General features: G+C 47.3%; 1 protein-coding gene across 6 annotated transcripts in view; it reads right to left on the reverse strand.

Moving 5' to 3' along the window:
* The window catches only part of meis2a (Meis homeobox 2a), an 83401-nt gene that overhangs the window by 44742 nt on the left and 19113 nt on the right, over positions 1 to 19546 (reverse strand). For 4 of the 6 annotated variants that reach the window (XM_071902189.2, XM_071902187.2, XM_071902192.1 and 1 more), the window contains exon 8: positions 3946 to 4091. In XM_071902189.2, coding sequence (XP_071758290.1) covers positions 3946 to 4091 — 146 coding nt within the window. The remainder of the gene's footprint in view (positions 1 to 3945; positions 4092 to 19546) is intronic. The other 2 variants (XM_071902188.2, XM_071902191.1) reach the window with 1 other exon arrangement.

Below are 19546 nucleotides of genomic sequence, written 5' to 3' on the forward strand. Positions count from 1 at the left end.
GCTTGATGCCTGAGAGGGCTACCTACTTACTCATCTGACTGACCATTCTCTCCCTCTCACTCTCTCTCTCTCTCTCTCCCTCTCTCTCTCTCACACACACATACACGTGTGCGCAAACTCTCAATTGGCCTGGCTTGCTCCTGAGGTCCCCTATTTATTTTCATAGGTGTTTGAGGGTTTACACTAGTCAAAAGACAAGGCCAGAGCCCAGAGTGGTATCTTTGTATCTGAGTGCTTCCTGTTTTCATTGCAAGGCCGACCCTTGTCTTTACAGGGGCGAGTAAGGGCTAGCAGGGGGCTAGCAGGGGGTGAGAGAGAAGGAAGGCCAGGGGCGCCGAGAGGCTAATTGAAGATCTCAGAGTTTGCTTTTGCCAAACGAAAGGGCATCACCCTTTACTACAATAAGAAAAAAGCTCACACCGCCGCCTCTCTCTTGCTGTCTTTTCTCTCGTCTCTCCTCTTCACCCTCCAGCCCGCTCTTTTCTCCTTCTATCTTGTGTTCCCTCTATCTATCACTCTGTCTCCCTCCCTCCCTCTCCTGCATTCTATAGCTCCATGCTTTTGAAGTGCAGTAGAACATTTTACCCCTAACAGTGAAGTTTACCTTTCTGATAACATAATCTCCCTGTAGTATTGAAAAGCTTATACCAACAGTCTGGGATTTCCCTTCCCCTAATGTGGCTGGAAGACATCCAGCAACTCATGGGGAGGGAGGGGGAATTAGAGAGAGGATTGAGAGAGAGAAAGAGTGGGAGGGAGGACAGAAGGAGGGAGGGGGGGGAGACAGTCTCTGACCCTCTTCTGCCAGCTAACGCCAGCTGATCTGTCCAGCCGTTTGCCAATTACATATGGAGCATTTAAGGTTGCCAGCTCACGTGCCGTCTAGTGCATGTGAGCACGGGCTCAACATGAAAGAGGCCAGGCTTATCACAGTGGATCCATAGAATAATTGTGAATTCTTTGCATATTATGTAAGATCTTTCTGCTGCACAAAACTGTGTGTTTTGCTCTGAGCTGGAATGTTGGATGGCTGTTTCGGTATTAGCACTGGTAGCAGCACCAAGGGCAAGTGCCAGTTGAGACGAGGTTACTTTCCATATGTGATGAAGAAAGCCATCTTGAGATTTCTCCCAAGAGAGTGTGAGGTCAGAGCAAACCCAGGGAGGGGGAGAGGAGAGGAGGGGAGAGGGCGATTTTGTTATACTGAATCCAAAAGCCAACAATTGTTACTGTTGGCCTGTGTTGTTTTTCTGTCTGTGAAGGGGGGTCCTGTCCTTTTGAGCTTTTCAGAATAGGTGACAATGGCTGGATGTTGAGAACATATGTAGAGAGACCCCTGCGGCTCATGGAAGAGGAGCTCCATGCTGGCCCCGCCGTTTGAGAAAATACAAGGCCGCTCCTTTCACTCCTCACCCCTCAGTTCATGAATGAGTGAATGGCAGAATGCCGCTATAGGCCATTCAGGGGCCAAAGTCCCCGAGAATTCACCCTTGCACAAACGCATCCAGCAATGGAAAATACATTTGCTTAACAAATTAAAAGAAAGGAGAATGGCTAATGGGTGTGAGTGAGTGAAAGTGGTGTGTGTGTGTGTGCGTGTGTGTGTGTAAGAGAGAGAGAGAGCGAGAGAGTGTTTATGGGTGGGGGAATTGGATGGTGAGAAGAGAAGGGGGATAATTCAATTAGTCCTCTTCCTCAGTAGAGAAATGAAGGCAGGTTAAAAGGGAGGGATTATTACTTGTACAAGACTGGCCAGGGCTCTTCACAAAAGAGACAAATAAAGATTGGAGAGAACATCTACAAGCAGGAGATGTGATAAAGGAGAGAGGGACAGAGAAAAAGAGGGCCTTGAAAGCTCTGGTCCCTCTGAATTAACCAGCTCTGTAAAAAATGCCCCAGTGCCCAACCTTGGGGCTTTTTTTCCCTTCTTTCCTTTCCACTCTTTCAATTCAATTTTAAAACAATTCTAAAGAAAATTGTTGGCGACTCTTCCAAAAGCTCTGTGTGCGTCATCCTGTCTTTCTCTCTGCGTCTTTAGGAGCAGGGAGCGCTGGATCTGTGAGAGGCTTGCTAACAGGCATTCCTCAAGTCACCAGGAAAGACGCCTAATGATCCTTCAAAAAGCCCAAAATTTCCAGTATGAACACACAGAAAATGTTTATGTATTTTGTGCATGCGTATGTGTGCATCAATTACCCTTCAAGCAAACAGGTTACTTACAAGAGGCATCCAAATTTCTCGGTTTTGTTTTGTCCCCCTCATACACAAACCACATATTCTAATCCAAGCTCAGGGGAGGAAAAAGAACTAGAAGAGAAGAATCTCTCTCAAAAATTAAAAAGACCTCAGACTCACACACTCCCTCAACCTCTGAACAAAGCCTGTTCTGCACGGTTTGGTGAGAGATCTCCAGTCAGGGAGAGATGGAGCTGCGAACAGCTGTGAAGTCATTTTGATAATGATGAGAATAATAAGCATGCAGGCCGGCATGGTGGAGCCGCTAAGGCCTGCGAGGCTCAGGGCTTTGCTGTTGCAGCTTCACTGCTCCTGAATAGATAAAAGTGATTAAAGCACTCCTGATTATCCCTGACCAATATGTAATGGATTTACAGCCCTTTCAATTAGGCCGTATTTGCTGGCCACTCATTACTTGGGCCTTTGGTTAGGTAATCAGGGTGCGGGGGCTTTGGGCAGGGAGCGGGCACTGGCAGGGGGGCACAGGGGGCACCTGACCCTCTTAAGTGAGCGGATGATGCACAAGGCTAAAGCTCTAAACTTAGTCCCCACTCTCTCTTTTTCTCTCCCCCTCTTCTTTTACTTCTCTACCCCTCCCCTTCCATCATCCCTCCATCCCTGGGACAGGCAGCCACGTGCTCAGAGAGCAGCTTGTGTGTCCTGGCGGGGCCACCTCCTCCTGAAATCTGACCTGCCTTGCAAAATCAATACAGCCCAATGTTCTGATAATGTCCTGACATTAGAGAGGGTGGGGGGACATGCGTCCCATCCCCCTCTGCTTTGCAAGACACAGACACACAGACAGAAAGACAGAAGGACAGACAGACACATACACACGCACACATATGTGCATACACAAAGCAGCCCAGCAATGAATATTCTTTTCTTCACCAAGTATATTTGAATTAATGTGGCCTTTGAATATTTCATCCCAGGCGTGTAGCATCACTGTGCTTAGTGAAGTGAATGAGCCATTGTCAGATGTTGTCTGACTGAGCTGTTTGGCAAACAAACAATCTCCTCTCAGCTATGGAGAAGAAAGATCTTAGCATGCGCCATCTCAACCTCAAACATGAGGCGGAATATCATAAAGTCATATCCATATGAAAATCTGAAATTGATCAGCAGGGAGAAAAGAGAAAGCCTTTGCTTACTCCAGTGTGAAGACTGTTTGCAATTCTACAAAACATAAGATGGTTGTGGGCTATAAAACTGTTGAAGTTACTATAAAAATAAGCAAAATATGTCTCATGTTTGAATTGAAGTGATTGGATATATGGTTTTCTTTATTCGTGGTGCTGACAGTGACACTACGAGCACAACAAAAGACTAACATGTCTAGTTAAACCTACACACGAACCCTTGCGAACCTTTACTCTGACAAGCATTCCCCAGTAAATATCACTCCTTCTCTTACTGTACCCCAGAAAAACATTCCTGTCCAGGCCAAATAAACAGTGCATCTCATATTGGAGTAGATGTCATGGGTTGTTTGGCACTCTCCCTCTTTCTCAGAGTGTGCTGAGCAGAGTAAACTGTCCACACTGATTAGGTTGACCTGGTCACTGTGTCCCTCTGACAGGTGGCTGACAGGTGAGCATCACAGGACTGCCATCACTCACTCACTCACTGATGACTATGTGACAGGTGTGTGTGTGTGTGTGTGCGTTTGCATACATGTGTATCCCAAGAAGTGACGACTGCGCTTACCGTGAGATGCTGGAACAGCCACGCCCTCATGATGTTGGTGGCCACCTTGGGGAAAATGCCACGCTTTTTCTGCCTCTTCTTATCCTTGTCTGGGTCATCGTCATCCCCTGTGCCAGGCGATGCCACGCTGTTGTCTAAGCCATCTCCTGGACGGAAACCAAACCCTGGGTTAAATAACAGCCTGGACCACACCAGTGACTCAGAACACACAGATAAAAAAAAACACATCTAAAATCCAAAACAATATTCTTAAAGCACAAACAGGAGTACAGAAAGTCAAAGCTGAAGCTACGGCCTAAGAAAGATGGATAAATGGATAGATACCGCAGATACCTCAGCTAGAATTCAAAAGCGCTGCACACTGAGGCCTAGAGAAACTCTGGCAGAGCGTAGCCAGTGTAGTGAAGTGTATGGAGGTAGGGGGATTTAGAGGGCCTTAGACAAAGGCCTGTACAGAGAGAGAGAGGGGTTTACACAGAGGCCTAGCAGAGTTGTTCTATACCCCAGAGCACAGGAGAGGGGAATGGGGGTTAATGACTCTAATGTTATGGTTGGACGCTGAAACACTAGGCTCCTCATTCCACTTCTACAATAGGCGGAGTAGAGGAAAAAAGGAGAGAGATGCGGGGAAAAAAGAAAAAGGACAAGGAGCCTTCAAGTACAGTACAGGCTCGGACTCATGTCATTAATTCAATTAAATTTGCATGCTTGACATAATGTAGAGGTTTTTTTTTTTTTTTTTTTCGGTTTTTTGAAGAGAGCCAAAGGGGACAAGAAGGAGTTATGCAGACGTATACAGTAATACGCAGACATTCGTGCATGCCCCATACATGCACACGGATTGCACGCACACACACACACACACACAGACAAACAAAAACTCACAGGAGTTGATAATTCAGGGCATCCAGTTGAGAGGCATGCGTATTGAAGTAGGGATGTGATTTGGGGTGGTTCATTGTTGCAGTTCGATGCACATAATGGACTCGTCTACCCCCCCATCACCCCCCCACCCCAACCCCCAACTCCCCCAGTCCTCGTCTCCCACTCCCTTCCCTCGCAGCAACCCCTCCCCATTCCGCCACAAGATTAGCATGACAGGCCAGCGGCGGCTTCGCCTGCATTAATGTCCGTCAGTGTTTGATTTCAGGAGGAAAACATGCGCATATCCAGGCACGATCTCTCCTTTAAACCGAAGTTTCCATCTTTGTCCCTTGCCTTTTTCTCGTTCCTCTTCTCCGGCATTAATTGTGCATTAGCAAAAATGATTTACTTTTAACAGTCATAGTTATTTTTTCTTGCCCCCGGGCACAAATGCCTTGAAAGCCTTCCTTGAGGGCATCTAAATTATGTATCTGAAAAACTCCTCTACTAAGGCAGAGAAGGACCCTGACGTTCTCAAAATTCAGACTCGCATGTCTTCCTGTTTTTAGGGAGGCATCAATCACAAGCACCTATACAAGCCCTAATCTCGCATAAATATTTGAACTAATAACATTAAAAAGGGGGAAAGAAAAAGGATCCGACTGGTGGCGTAATCAAATGCAAAATAAATGAAGAATACAAGGACAGCAGGGGCCCTCACTTCTAACTACTTTCCCCACTTTCTTTTTTCTTTTTTCTCCCCCTTGTTTTTCCCACTCTTTTTCTCTTTCCTCTCTCTCTCTCTCTCTCTTTCTTTTCTGTCTGTCTGTGCACAGTGTTTTCCTTCCACATCATTAGTGCAGAGCCACACGAAAGAGGAAAACAGAGAAGTGCCGACTTTGCGCTCCCTGTGTGAAGTTAAAGAAGCAACAGCCCCTCTGAAGGACATATGGGAACGGGGACACGGACTGGGGGTGTTGTAATTGTAGAATGGGCATTCATTAGTGGCAAATGCCGTAAATCCCAGGCTAAGTACGAATCCTTGCTCAGGAAAGCCTAAAACAATAAACTCGGGTCTGGCCATAGCCCTACCCTGACCGTGAGGGGCTTCCTGAGAAATGCGACCCAGACGGAAGTCAAGCTAAGTCTAACTCCCGCAGTTTGCTTCCCAACTTCAATAACAACACAACTAGTGAGCTGTGAATTCTACCCCCCCACCCCCACCCCTCCTCGCCGCTCTGCTTTTGAGCTTCACTGAATAATGTTGATACACACTTTGGTTGTTTGTTTGTGTGCCGCTAGGTTTTGTGTTGATTTTCAAGCTAGTCTCCAAATCCCTCTCCTGCTGTGAGCAGTCAGGCTCATCCAATGGAACCACACAGTGGCCAAAAGGCTGGCAGATTAATTTTATTGACGTTTCCATTTTCACTGCAATGCGATAGCCTCCCCCCTGGCCAGGGCCAGTGCGACCCGTGCGTATTTACAGACTGACCTGTCACTTCATTACCCAGCATGCTCGCTGCCTCCTGCCCTAGCCCGCAAGGGTGAAACCAGACTCCAAGGCTTTCAGCTCCTCTCGCTCTCTTTCTCTCTCTGTCTGTCTCTCTCTGTCTCTCTCTCTACCACACTCTCACACACACTTGGATATATATACTGTTCATGTGTGCGCTCAGGCAAGCTGCACGCAAACATGGATTTTGTGCACAGTATTAGCTGTTCTATATGACTTAAGATATGTAGAGAAATGTGTGCATTGTAAATAGAAGGTGAAGGAAAATCAATGAGGTGGAAATAATCAAAGAAATGATTGTGGAGTGAAGGTGGAAAGCAGGAAAGAAAGAAGGAGAAGGAGAAGAAGAAGGAGGAGGAGGAGGAGGAAGAGGAGGAGAAGGAGTCGAAGAAGAATAAAGAAGGGCCAACTTGCACAACCTCATTACATCTAAAGGAGAGCTGGTGCTTTGCATCCACCCCCACTCCTTTCTTATGAGCGAGAGAAGGAACGCTGCAGGGCAAATTGTCCCAAACGCTAATGGCTTCTGACTGTTCCCTGGCAACTCTGCCATTCTAACCTGTGTGGATGTGCACTCTGAAAAAAATGGGGAAGGGAAAAAAAAAAGTGCAGGGCAGAGCAGGGGGAAGCGTCCCATCATCTGGCCATGTGACACAGATGGGGGTTGGCTATTAGGAGGCAGCCGAAGGGCCTAGGGGAGCCGAGGTGCTGGAGTGTAGCCCCAGGCACTTTTGGAAAAGCAGCGCCCTTGGAGACGGAAAAAAAGACAGCCCCCCTCCCTCCCACTCTCTCCCCTCTCTTCCTTTCTTCCTTCATTCCTTCCTTCTCTCTCTTTCTCCCTCACCCCCTCTATCTCTATCTTGACTTAAAGTGCTCACAATGAAAGTTTGTGCATGTTTTCATATGTGCAGATAGGGGGAAGGCGTGATCAAGCAAGACGGAAGGCAATGACCGGATGGAATGAGAGCGAGAGAGCGAATAAACACGCTAGCAAACAAACAAGAACTAGTCCAAGAGCACATTATGCTCACATACATTCCCTCTCTCATCACCAGTGGGTGGTTATTAAAAATGCATTCAGATATATCTCCCTGTGAGCAAATTGGTCTCAGGGCTGAGCTCATTAACGGGCTGGGATAGGACTGCAAACACACTGCAACCGCGTTTAGCTAATGTTAGCTCATTCAGGGTCACTTCTGGATTTCTTATACAGATTTTGCACATAGAGCAGGATTTGTACATGGTGTCCTACAGTCAGGGCCTTAATGACTCTAGAGAACAAGCTTCATGGCTAGGAGGCACTCTGGCCCTCAGGGAGGCACTAAGGGCTAGCCAGCGCTGGGAGCATTATGGGTATGGCTGCGAGTAACACATGTTGTGCCTCGATCGGTACATCAAGAATGCCCGCCTTCTGCCGCTCTACCATTCCGATATACCCACACATGAATGAGTAATGACTTGTCAATAGTTGGAAAACACATTTGGACCCACTCACGACTGGTTATCAAAGAACACTGCACACTTATTAATCCCAATACTATTTATACTCCTACTGACAGATCCCTGGTCTAGCATTAGATGTTGTGTATGTATTATTCTAAAGGCTGTGCAGTGGATTTGCACTGGGAGGCCCCGGCGTTTGTTTCAGGGTAATGAAGCAAGAGTGTGGAGGCAGTGGCTTATAGAGGCTGTGGTTAAAGTGACTAATTACAACAGACCCCCCACGCCCCCTGTCAGCCCAAACCAGTCAGGCATGTTCACCCAGACTCACCCACACGAAGAGAGGAGAGAGAGAGAGGGAGAGAGAGAGAGAGAGAGAGAGAGACAGAGAGAGAAGGAGGGATGTAGATGAAGGAGAGAAGCTGAGAAGTATGTTACAGCAGGAGATCCTTTGGCCTTCTCCACCTTAGCTCTCCACAGTGGCCTGGACCTCCAACCCCCGTCCAACACCCTCCTATAACACCACCTCTAGCCCCGCAGGCTTGGCCGCAGAGAATGGAGAGAAAAGAAGAGGGGGATTTAGAGCCTCCCTTTTCCCTCTTTTTCTCCTCAACTTTTCAGCCGACATAAGCGGCGTTTAGCACATTCAGTCCCCCAAATGGCTGCGAATGAGAGAAGCAGTGGGGGCTCCTCTTTTGTCCGTCTGGTTGCCCCTTTTATTTACTCAGGATTTACGCAGGGGTCTTTGCCGGCTCTGGGACCACATGCTCCTGACGCACACACAATCTCTCTCTCTTTCTCTCTCTCTCTCTCATACACAAACACGTAGAGGCTCTATTCACACTAGAAGGCAGTGGAATGGCCGGCCCTCTGTTGCTCTGCGCCTACAGGGGATTACAGGTCTTCTGGCTCTAACCACATGCTAGCAATATGCTTAGCCCTCACATAACATACAACACAGGCAAGTGCTAACGAGTAGAACGTAATCCCTTCTGATGATAAAATACATACTTGAGAACATTATTAAGTGTCCAAACTCTGACAACAACATAAAGTAACCCGGTCAGTGTGTTTCTTTGTGTGACCACACACCACATGGTTTACTACATTCACTCAGATCCATACAGTAGATGAGGGCTCTTAAACGGAACTGTTTTAGTGTGGCTGCACCACTGCAGCCAATGTTTTACGCTGATTATTTCCTGATCTGTGCTTAAACAAGCAGCAGCCCCTTGCACTGGACCATAAAACAACAGCTTAGTAAACACCAAGCACGCTGACAAATTGGTAGCGCTCAGGCCGGAGTCATTAACAGCCCTAAAACCTGTCAGAGCAATTACAACAAACTCTCTCCTTCAGCAAGTCTCCCTGCCAAACTCAGATGCCACTGCCCGCCTCCTCTTTACCACCCCCTCTTACCACCAGGACACTGGCTAAAGGTGAAGGAACGGTCTCTTTCACTCTTTCCTCTCTCCTACAACGGCCCCGACACCCCAGAGGAGCGGGGACAAACCTCCATCTCAACACAGCTGCATCTGCATCCTGGGTGCTATGACTGAGTGGTTCCTTTTGCATGAGAAGTAATGTGTAGTTGTCTCCCCCCAAAAACACATCATTAAGTGTTCCCTTAAATGAAGTGGAATAAGAGCTTCTAATTAGATGTTTTTTTTCTGCATGTGGGGAAGCGAGGCAGTCAGGCAGTAAGAAAGGCAGGGAGGGAAGGAGGGAGGGAGGTGGCAAGGGGGGTGGATGGGTACTTGCTCAACAACTCCTCTACCTCCTTCCCTCCCTCCCTTCTCCGCCCCTTCTCTCAGCACCCTAACCCTGCCATCAGGCAGATATCTCTCTGTCAACCCAGGAATGCCGGAGATAACTATCGCCTCTCCACCGATACAAGGCCTCTCTCCTCTCACAGGCCCGGCGATGACCCCACTGTGCACATCCCCACCACTCTAGAGGGCTGGGTTGGAGTGGAGGGAGGAGGGAGAGGTGGAGGGGGCGGGTGGGGGGCGGAGCAGAGGTAAAACTTGTTTTTAACAGCCAGTTGGGCTATTTTACCTTTTAACCCAAAATAAGGGCTGGAGCAAAGCCACCCTCCCCTCTCAGCTTCTCCCCTGGAGCCAAAGAAGAGTAGTTCTTCCAGAAGGAGAGGGAGGGAGGGGGAGGGGGAGGGGGAGGGGAGGGGGGCAGGTTGCCTGGTTTCTGCCTTTCCTCCTGGGTTCCTGCCTAGAACTCCCTGGATCTTTCAGTCCCATGAGATTATCATCTGCCAATAATCTGAAATTTAGCGGGGGGGGGGCATCCAGTATTCACATTATCAAAGGCTTTGGACTGAGATAATTACTGGTGTAATTAACCTGCTACCTGTAACAACAATTATCCCATTACATCATAAATAGGCCCTTTGAGTGCTCCTGCCTTCTGTGATCTTGATTCTTCTAGTGCTCTCTCCCAGTCAGCCTCAACTTCTTATTAGTTGGTTCATCACTTGATAATTTAATAAGTCACCATACCAAAGTCTTTATGTCAGAAGACTCCAAGGGGCACTTTCACTTCTTATTTAATAATAGCTTTATTAACAGAATGTTGACGACATATACTAATAACAACATGGATAAAAAAAAAATCTATATCAGTAATTACACTTTTGCATGACATACGCAAAAGTGCTACTTTTTCACAGATGTGGAGTATGTGGAGAAGAATGCATGCCAGCTGAAGCAAGGCCTTGCCATCTAAACGGATCATTATTTGGGGAGGGAAAAAAGATCCAAAGAAAAGAGATGGAATAAAGATGTATAAAAGAAAGGAGGCAGGCTGTTGCAGATGTCAGGACCCAATTTGCATGAATGGCAAAGGGCTAAATTGCAGGGGATGGGGGAGCTACCCTCCACCCCCCCTGCTCTTTTTGGGGGAACTAAAAGGGAGTTGTGATGCCCATGACTGCCCCTCACTCAGCAGACAGGGATCAGTGGCTAATGAAGGGCTTTGGGTCTCCACCAGACATTTCACACTCTCTGCCTCCCTGACAACTCCACCCCGCTCCCCCTAACACTGCAGAACAAACCAGCACTCCTCTTCCCTCAGACTCCAAATCAAATGGGGCTAATTGGTCCCATAGGTTATCTAGGTTCATCCCTTATTTCTTAAAAGACAGATTTAGAAACATGCCAATGTACCTGTCCAAACCTTGCTTCTCTCCATCCAGACTCTGTCCTTTTCTTCTTCCCTGAGATAAATATGGTACAATGGAGCTATTCTTTATCTTAGTGGTTAAAATCACATATATCAACACTACTCCGTCCAACGTTTTTATGATAATAAAACAAAATAACACGGGCTGGTGCCCTCAGAGCAGCATACCAAAGTCGTAGGGTCTGATACCGCATTATATATTAAAGAATAGATATTTCCCAAAAGCAAAAGGGGCCATGTTGAATTGGAACAAGCATGAACATCGGTAAAACAAACTGCTTCCACTGCTTTTTACTCTCTAAAAACGAGGCAATTGCTCCTCTACAAGTTGTGAAAGGAGTGAACAGGGAGAGGAGATGGAGAAAAAGAAAACAAAGAGAGGGAGAGCATGCAGGGGCATCATATGGATCTGTCTGCTAGTGGCGGTATGGCTTTATAATCCCTGCTAGGAACTATTGTATATCAAAGTCTTCTACCCAAACCACCAGGAAGAGTGGATCGGCTGCAGCAGTATGCAGGTTGCCAGTCTCAACAGAGTGTGGTTTTGTGATTCAGAACAGCTTACACTGTTTGAGGCAACGTATGATAACAGCATCAGCAGTGATTCTCTACCCTCAATTACACCTCAGAGTCAAACAAACAAACCCACTGAGCTTGTGCTGAGAGAGCAGGATAACTTGGAGTTATTACAGACGTGCCTGTTTGCCACACCCGATGGACAGTGGCATCAAAGTGGGGGTTAACAGAAATGGGGGGTTCTAGACACAGCTGGGGGATGGGAGAGTAAATGGATTAAAAGGTTTATAAATCAACAAGTCAACCATCAGATTGTAGCCTCTGCTCAGCAGCCCTCTCATCAGCCGACTGCCATGAAGTTTTTTTCTCTTTTCTCTCTTTTTTTCACACAAATGTCCTGGAGGCAGGGAACAAAGCGAGCAGAACTGATTACTGCGCCGTTGCCCTGCTCCGCCAGTCTAAACTCTGTTTGGCTTCCTAATGAGCTCACTAAAAACCCAATTCATCACCCATAACCCCTTCTCAACCTGCCTTGAAATCCCCCATTATGGGGAGTCAAGGACAGTCCGTTTACAGGCCCTGGGCTGGGGTCAAGGGCTGTGCGGGGTGGATGACAGTGACAGTGGGGCCTTGCCAAGGTTATTTTGACACCAGGGGTATTCCCCATGTGCCCTCTCCGCCCCCCTCTATCTAAATGTGTTCACCATACGCCGTCCATTCCCCTCTTCTTTGATTGTCACACTCCATTGATTCTATACACCAAAATATTTTTTTTAAACTGGTTGGGCGCTGTGTTTTTTTCACCCTACACCAGCCTCCCCCGTCCCTTACGCCCCCTCTTTCCCAATACCAGTGGTGTCCCTGCCTGGGTGGAGGAATGTCCGGCTCAATGGCTGCAGCAGCGGGAACGTCCCGTTCCAGTCAGCTTTCGCACCGGAGATTTCCACTTTAATACCCCTTCGTCCCATCCCCGTGAAGACAGGAATTTGGTGGGAAGGGAATGTGGTGGGATGGAGGGGGGTTTCGGGTATGGGGGTTAGAGAGGGGAGTACAGTTAGTCTATTTAGGATGGGGCAAGGGGTAAGGGGAAACGGAGAGTGAAAGAAGAGAGAGAGAAAGAGAGAAAGAAAGAGAGAGAAGTAGGTAGATGACAAACAGCTGAAGAGGAAGGCAATTGTTAATTCCTCACCAGTTGGACCAGAGGTGGAAGAAACGAAAATGTGGGTTTGAGACAAGGGTGGGGAGTTGGAGGGGGGGGGGGGGGTCGTCAGAAAGGGGGAGGTGGGGGAGGAGGGCGGCGGAGGGTTGGGTAAACTCCCACAGTTCCTCATTACATGGAGTTGAAATGATCCTCCTGGCACCTGAGCTGTAACCGAGAGATTACAGAATTGATGAATCCTCGGTTTAAAATGCAGCTGTTTTATTCTGCTTTAGTAATTAATTCTTTTTCCGATAGCGTATTGATTAAGCGTAGCCCCTGATAAAGTTCAAACTGAGAGGAATCCCCCCCTGGGCTTTGGCTGGGCCTGCTCTGGAGAGTCAATGAAAACTTCCTCCCTCCACCTGCATCTCTCTCTCTCTCTCTCTCTCTCTCTCTCTCTCTCTCTCTCTCTCTCTGTCAGCACAGTTTACCCTCATAAATTAGTCAGGTCTGTGAGGAGTGAGGAGCTTGCTTAGTAGATAGTTGCTTTGTCTGCCCTCTTGCTGATACGCTTCCCTGTTATTCTTATGTTATCACACCTCCACAAATGCAGATGCCCTTATATACAGTGCAATTGTCACAAGAGTACATGTTACACTGCTCACCAAAACATCAAAACATCCATTCGCAGAAGTGTTACTCAAGCATATTCTGGCATACTGACATACATGCACTAATAGATACAACTATTCACCTGGAAGCTGATTCCTTCGTCTCCTTCTCCCTCCTCCCTCGCTCTCATTCTCAACCCTAACAGGGAATCACGGCATACAGAACGAGAGCGTCTCCTCTCACAAAACTACTCTTTCATTCTTTTTATCGCTCCGTTTTTCCATACAACTGTGAGTGAGAGTCTGATCAACAGAGGGTAGAGCGGCTCTCTCAGGGGAGCCAACTAGCAGAGAAATCAGATACAGCTTTACAAGAGAGTCAGCCGCTCATGTCTTGTCAAGACCCCTCACCTACCGGCTCCTTTACAAGTCAATAACCAGGGCCCAGTGTCCTCCATTGGGCCTTGGCACACATTCACCTCTGTCTATAGGCAGCAGAGGTGGGGGGAAGAACCCGAGTCCAGAGTTCTGGGTTTATGAAGCTTAGGATTCCACTTTGTAACCCTTAATGCTCCATTATTCTGTATGATATTATGGAAATAGTGTTGTATGTCTGCTGTGACAGCGCTCCGCACATAAAATATATCTTTATGGCCCTAGCCGTGTTGAGACACTAAATTTATCCCCAAAATACAACACTAACTCCCGACACGTAGCCCTCATCAAGCGTTCCAGTAATACACACTGAGAGACAATAGGTGACCCCATAAAGACAGAAGAGCAGTTTCAAAGAGGCCTTTTCGGTATAAAGAATTGATGAAAGAGTGAATGAATTATGAAGGGAGAGGGAAAAAATATAATTAGAAGGTGGAAGTAGTGCTTAATACATTTACTGGAGACTATTTCCTTTCGTTAATGGGACTGCGGCATGCAGAGGAGGTTTTGACGAGCCTTGTATTGACTGTCTGCCCTGCTCCTTAAGGTAAATCCAGCAGGTCATTTCATTAAGGCCCAATTCCATGGCACTAATTTTGATTTTAGGGGCTTGACAGCTGTTGGCAGTGGAAATTGCTATGGCAAGAATAGTGAGAGAGAAGCCTATTACTGCTGTGAAAAATACAAATTGCCAAAGCCCTGGGTTCAAATTACTGCCACTCTGCCTTGCTGACCTACCAAAATAGGTATTCCATCACATTCCTGGACCTTTCCTTTTGATTAGCTGGGTGAAAAAAGGGAGTGAGAATTCACACACAGACACACCCTCATGTTCTGGGGCAATCTATTGTGGAATAAGGCTAGAAGGTGAGAGAAACAAATGCATGCAAATATACACACACATGCCTACTGACAATAATAGAATCCTATTGTTTCCAGTGTTTTTATTTTCTAAATGAGAATTTACCAGCTAGCTACTGAAACATTACCAAACCTCCCTGGTATAACAAGGTTACTGTAGTTTGGGCTAGCAGTGTGATGGACCTGACTCACAATGTGAGCTCTTAATCGTGTTGCCTTGCAAGTTAATATGCTGCATTAAAGTTCCAGAAGAAAGAAAAAAACTCTCTCTTCCTCTGATGCTATTAATTAGCAGTGCTCTATAGCTCTCAGCTTTTTGAAGCTCTCCATCTCCTTTTGTTTCACCCTGTCTTTTCTTTTTTTGTGCGGCCTTCATTATTGACTTTTCAATTTTCCCCTCACATCCACCCCCTGCACTAGCAGTAGCACCAGTGCTTCTGCAGCGGTGCCCAACCCAACAATACCCTCAAGCCCACTCTGCGAGACGCTGGCTGGGGAGCCCGGAGAGCAGGGCGAGCCCCACAGCTCCCACCAGCCCACCACTCACTCCCCACGAGACCAAAATCAAAGAGAGAAGCCCTTAAAATCTAACCATGGGTATAATGAGGGTGCTCCAAAGAAACAATAAGCATATACACCACTGGAGTCAGGAGAAAGGAGAGTGGGAGTAAAAAAGAGAGAAAGAGAAAACTATATGGGAATGTTGGCCCGCAAGAGTGTTCTTGAGAAGTGAACAACAGAGAGCGGATGAGAAAAAACAGAGAGATGCTGTGTTGTGGGAGAGAGGGCAAAGGGCCACAGCCAGTGGTGATGGTAGCCGGGGCCACGCATCTATCCAACCACGTATCTGAACCCAAAACAACAAGGGGGTCTGCCGCATGCCTCTGGAGCCGAAGGGAGCCAAAGGGAGCCAAAGGGAGCACGACTAATTTCTGCACAACAATGGGCCTGGATGGGCGCCCACACAATGGCAGGTGCTTTGAATAGCAGCAGGGCCCTTGCAGCGGGGATCTTCTCCTCTCTCACTCCGAGGGCTCGGGCTCTGGCTTGTGTAACCTTTCATTTTCAACTGGGCTTCCTTTTGACTCATAAAGGATGAAAACGATCTCATGGGGGGCCAAAGGAGTAAGAGACAGCCAGGCCTGTGAGGCACAATCCAGACCAAGTCCGTCTGTGGTTTCTGTACTTGTTCTGTGTTATCTGCCCCCCCCCCCCCCCCCCCCCCCCCCCACCCCCACCCCATCTCTTTCTTTCTCTCTCTCTTTCACTCTCTATCTCTCTCTATCTATCTCTTTTTCTCTCTCTCTCTCTCTCCACATTTTTTTTTTTTCATCTCATTCTCATTTTTTTTCATCGACTGTTTCTCTGTTGTTATTTTCTGTAGTGGTCGTGTTTGTTGTGCTGCTGCTGGGCTGTCCTGTAGGCCATGATGCAGTGGTAAAGGCAGTTTCCCCCCCACCTTAAGAGCATTCTTTCCGGGGTCACAAGGTCAGGCTTCACAGATGTCTCCTGCAGACACTCAGTTGTCTAAGGACTGCATCCCAGGGAGTAAGCATTTGTACTAAACAATGCAGCTTTCCCCCTCACTTTGGAAAATGTTAAATGTTTTTTTTTTGTCTCTTTCCTTTTCTACCTCTCCGTTTCATTGTTTTATTTTTGAATGAAGCTATAGAGTGAGTGCGATTTTTCCAAGGTGGAGGCTTTTGTGTTTAGATAATGAAAGAAAGGACTGGTTATCAGAAGATAGTGGTGTTTTCTTGCTGCTTTCATTCCTTTAAACACTCCCCTCTGCCTAAGTTTCCTCCAATTGTTCTAATGGGGCCTTAGTCATCCTTGCCTGATGGCGGAGGGAAAGATGCTTTTAAGGGTCTTTTTTTTTTCCCTCAGCATGTGTTGCCAGGAGAGAAAAATGAAAACATCTAGTAACTGTCCTGAAATCTACACTGAGAGACAAACAGAGACAAGAAACCCTTGAGTAAGCAGGGCAGAAGCCAAACAAAGAGCAACCCTAAATGAACAGAAAGACAATATTTGAACTAGAACATCTCTGGGCAGCCTCAATCACAACAAAAATGGTAGAGAAGAGAATTCCTGAGCCAAACGGCTTTCATTAAAGGGAAATCAGCTTCTGCTTTTTAGGGGGCGGAGCGTGACACTGGTAAAAGAGAAGAGATTGCAGCATTTAACATGCATGTTCTGCCTCAGAACATGGAAAACTGTGTAATTGGAACAACCTTTTAAAAACCAGGCACTGAGCTATCCTTGAATATCTTGTTCCTTTTCATCTCGCCCGCTCTCTTCCCTTTTTCTCTTCCCTTTTTCTCTTCCCTCGTTTGATATGGTGTTCTTGCTTCCCCCTCCAAACATCTCCTCTGTATTCTGGAAATTGATAACCCTCTAAATGAATTATGGTAAATGCATAATGAAGGTTTTCTCAGCTTCAGCCCCGCAGCCAGCCAGGATGGAGCGTCTCGTTTGGCATGTTTGATTCGTTTTGTTGCGCATTTAGCCCCAGTGTTCCTTAAGAGTGCTCACTGCTTGGGGCATGTAAATAAGAAATTATCCTTGCTGACTAACATGGCTAATACTTCCTCTGGGGTAATCAAAAATTATTAGACGCTTGCTTCCAATAAACATTAGGGCTTATGGCACTAACCACTGTCAAATCACTCACCTCCTCCTGCTCCCCAATAGCCATAAAATGGGTGAACAAAAGTGATCAGGTGTGGAAAAAGCACTCTGGCTACGTGGAAACTGAGAGACAGGGGGACTGCTATTATACCCAAAAAAGCAGCCCTTAGCTTTAAGAGTCATTAAAGCATGTACTAGAGTGGGAATCAGACTAGAAAATGAGCTTATCTTGCATAATGCCCTCAAAAGCTTTGCATAAACGTGAAAGATGTGCGCGTGAAAATCAGCGGCAGAGAGGAAGAACTCGGATTGTAACACACTTCCTTTATCATCCTCCCACTCTCTTGGACGGTGGCAGCATGGTTAAAGCACTACCTGTAGGGTATAGCTGCTCTGCTCAGTTCCAAATATGCTTTCGTGTGTAAACCCTCGCTTACACAAGAGCAAACCACACAGCAAGTGAACAAGCTATTGCTGGCCTTGCTAAGCTACCCCACTCAACTGCGTGCCGTCGTTTTGGGAGGGACCTTTTGCTGTGATGTGGGGTTTGGACATTAGGAGGAGGAGAACTGGGAGGCTGGGGGGTGGGGAGGGATTAAAGAGCCAAGGGAGGCAGAAGAAAGGGAGGAAAGTAAAAGAGCGCAAGGCCCATTGGTCAAACACAAAGGGGCAGAGAGGGAAGGGACATTTGGAGTCAGGGTTAAACTCCAAATAAGCACACCTTAAACGGGCCTGGGTAAGCTGGCAGTCAGGGGTTTTGGAGTTTCCCTGCAGGTGTGCCTTTGACAGACTTGCCCTTCCTAACCTCTCTCTGATCTCGAATGGGGCCTGGGGTCGGACACAGAAGAAAGTGGTGGCATCTCGCTGCCTCCGTGTCCCATTCTCTGTCTTTTACACACACGCACACACACACACACACATGCACACGCACATGCACGCTCTGTATAAACACACACACAAACACACGGCCAGACAGAGGAAAACAAATCTGGTGAAGACTAGAGAAATTGGATTATCACCTCTTAAGGTTGACTTCTTGGCTGACCCCCTTCAGGCTAGCCAGCTAAAACAAGACAGAAAATTTCCTGGGAAAACACTATCCCTTTAAAGAACACAAGCGCTGTCCTCCTCGCAAAAATACAGCGGCAGCAGCATTAATGGACGTGGCAATGCCCTTCGGGGCACGCGCTCAAATCCCTTTTAGCCATATTACATCAGACCCCTGCGCACTCCTCATCACCACCACATGCACTGGAGTAATCAACAATGGAACATGGGAGTATAACCCCGCCGTATAATGACTGATACAACCGCACAGCTCTCCACCTCTTTGTTTTTGGCCCAAGCCATGAGGTGAAAGAGAGAAAAAGTCACTCTGCCCCATATAGTTCAATCATGATTACTTTCCTGCCCCCCCCCCCCCCCCCTCCACACCGTTTCCTTTCTGCTTTTTAATTACGCTCCGCTCACTTCCAGAGAAGCTGGTCTTCATCTACTACTCAGAGAAAGACAGAAAGGAAAGAGAAGAAAAGAAAGAAAAAACTTCTCCCCAAAGCTTTCCCCTAATGGCGCAAAACAGACATTCTCCTCAGCTGCTGTCAGAATAATCTGGGTAATTTTTTCCCTATGTTCTGCAAACATTAGTTTGCACATTAGGCTGACCCAGTTAATGTGCCTTTCCTGCTGTGTAGGACCCAGTTCCTGGCCAAGCTAGGCCAGGCTGGGCTGGGCCGGGTCGGGCCGGGGGCCTGTTCATGATTATGGACCAGAGGGACTTAGCTCTGGCCAGAGAGAGAGAAGAAGAAGGGAGAGGGAGAGAGAGAGAGAGAGAGAGAGAGAGAGAGAGAGAGAGAGCTGGAGACAGCCTGAGGAGCATCTAAGAAATAAGGAAAGGGAGGATAGGATGAGAGGAGGAGAGGGAAAGAGAGAGCTTGAGGTGCAGCGTAGATGGGATGGGATAGAGTGGTGGTGATGTTGTGGGTAAAGGAATACGTTACTGGAAGTGGAGTTGATTTTACTGGCATTCATCATCCTTTTACGCTTTTTCTTTCACTGTTTTCACATGTTTTTTTGTTTGTTTGTTTGTTTTTCCTCATGGTATATATCTATAGGCTGAGAATGTTACACAGGGTCAGGAGAAAGACAAAGGAGAGATAGAGAAAGAGAAGAGAAGAGAGAGCGGAAGGAAGGAAGGAAGGAGGGAGCTGAGGGAGCTGATCATTCTCTTTAATCACCTTTTGGATGAGGGCCAGGTAGTCTGCGGTACTGAGAGAGAGAGGGGGTGAGTGAGAGGAAGAGAGTGAGGGAGACAGTAAGAGAGAGAGGGGGGGGGGGGGGGGGGGGGGGGGGGGGGCTGGGAGAAAGAGAGGGAAAGAGATGGAGGAATAAATGGAGAGA

The sequence above is a fragment of the Centroberyx gerrardi genome, chromosome 17 (genome assembly GCF_048128805.1).
Source record: "Centroberyx gerrardi isolate f3 chromosome 17, fCenGer3.hap1.cur.20231027, whole genome shotgun sequence".
Lineage (NCBI taxonomy): Eukaryota > Metazoa > Chordata > Actinopteri > Beryciformes > Berycidae > Centroberyx > Centroberyx gerrardi.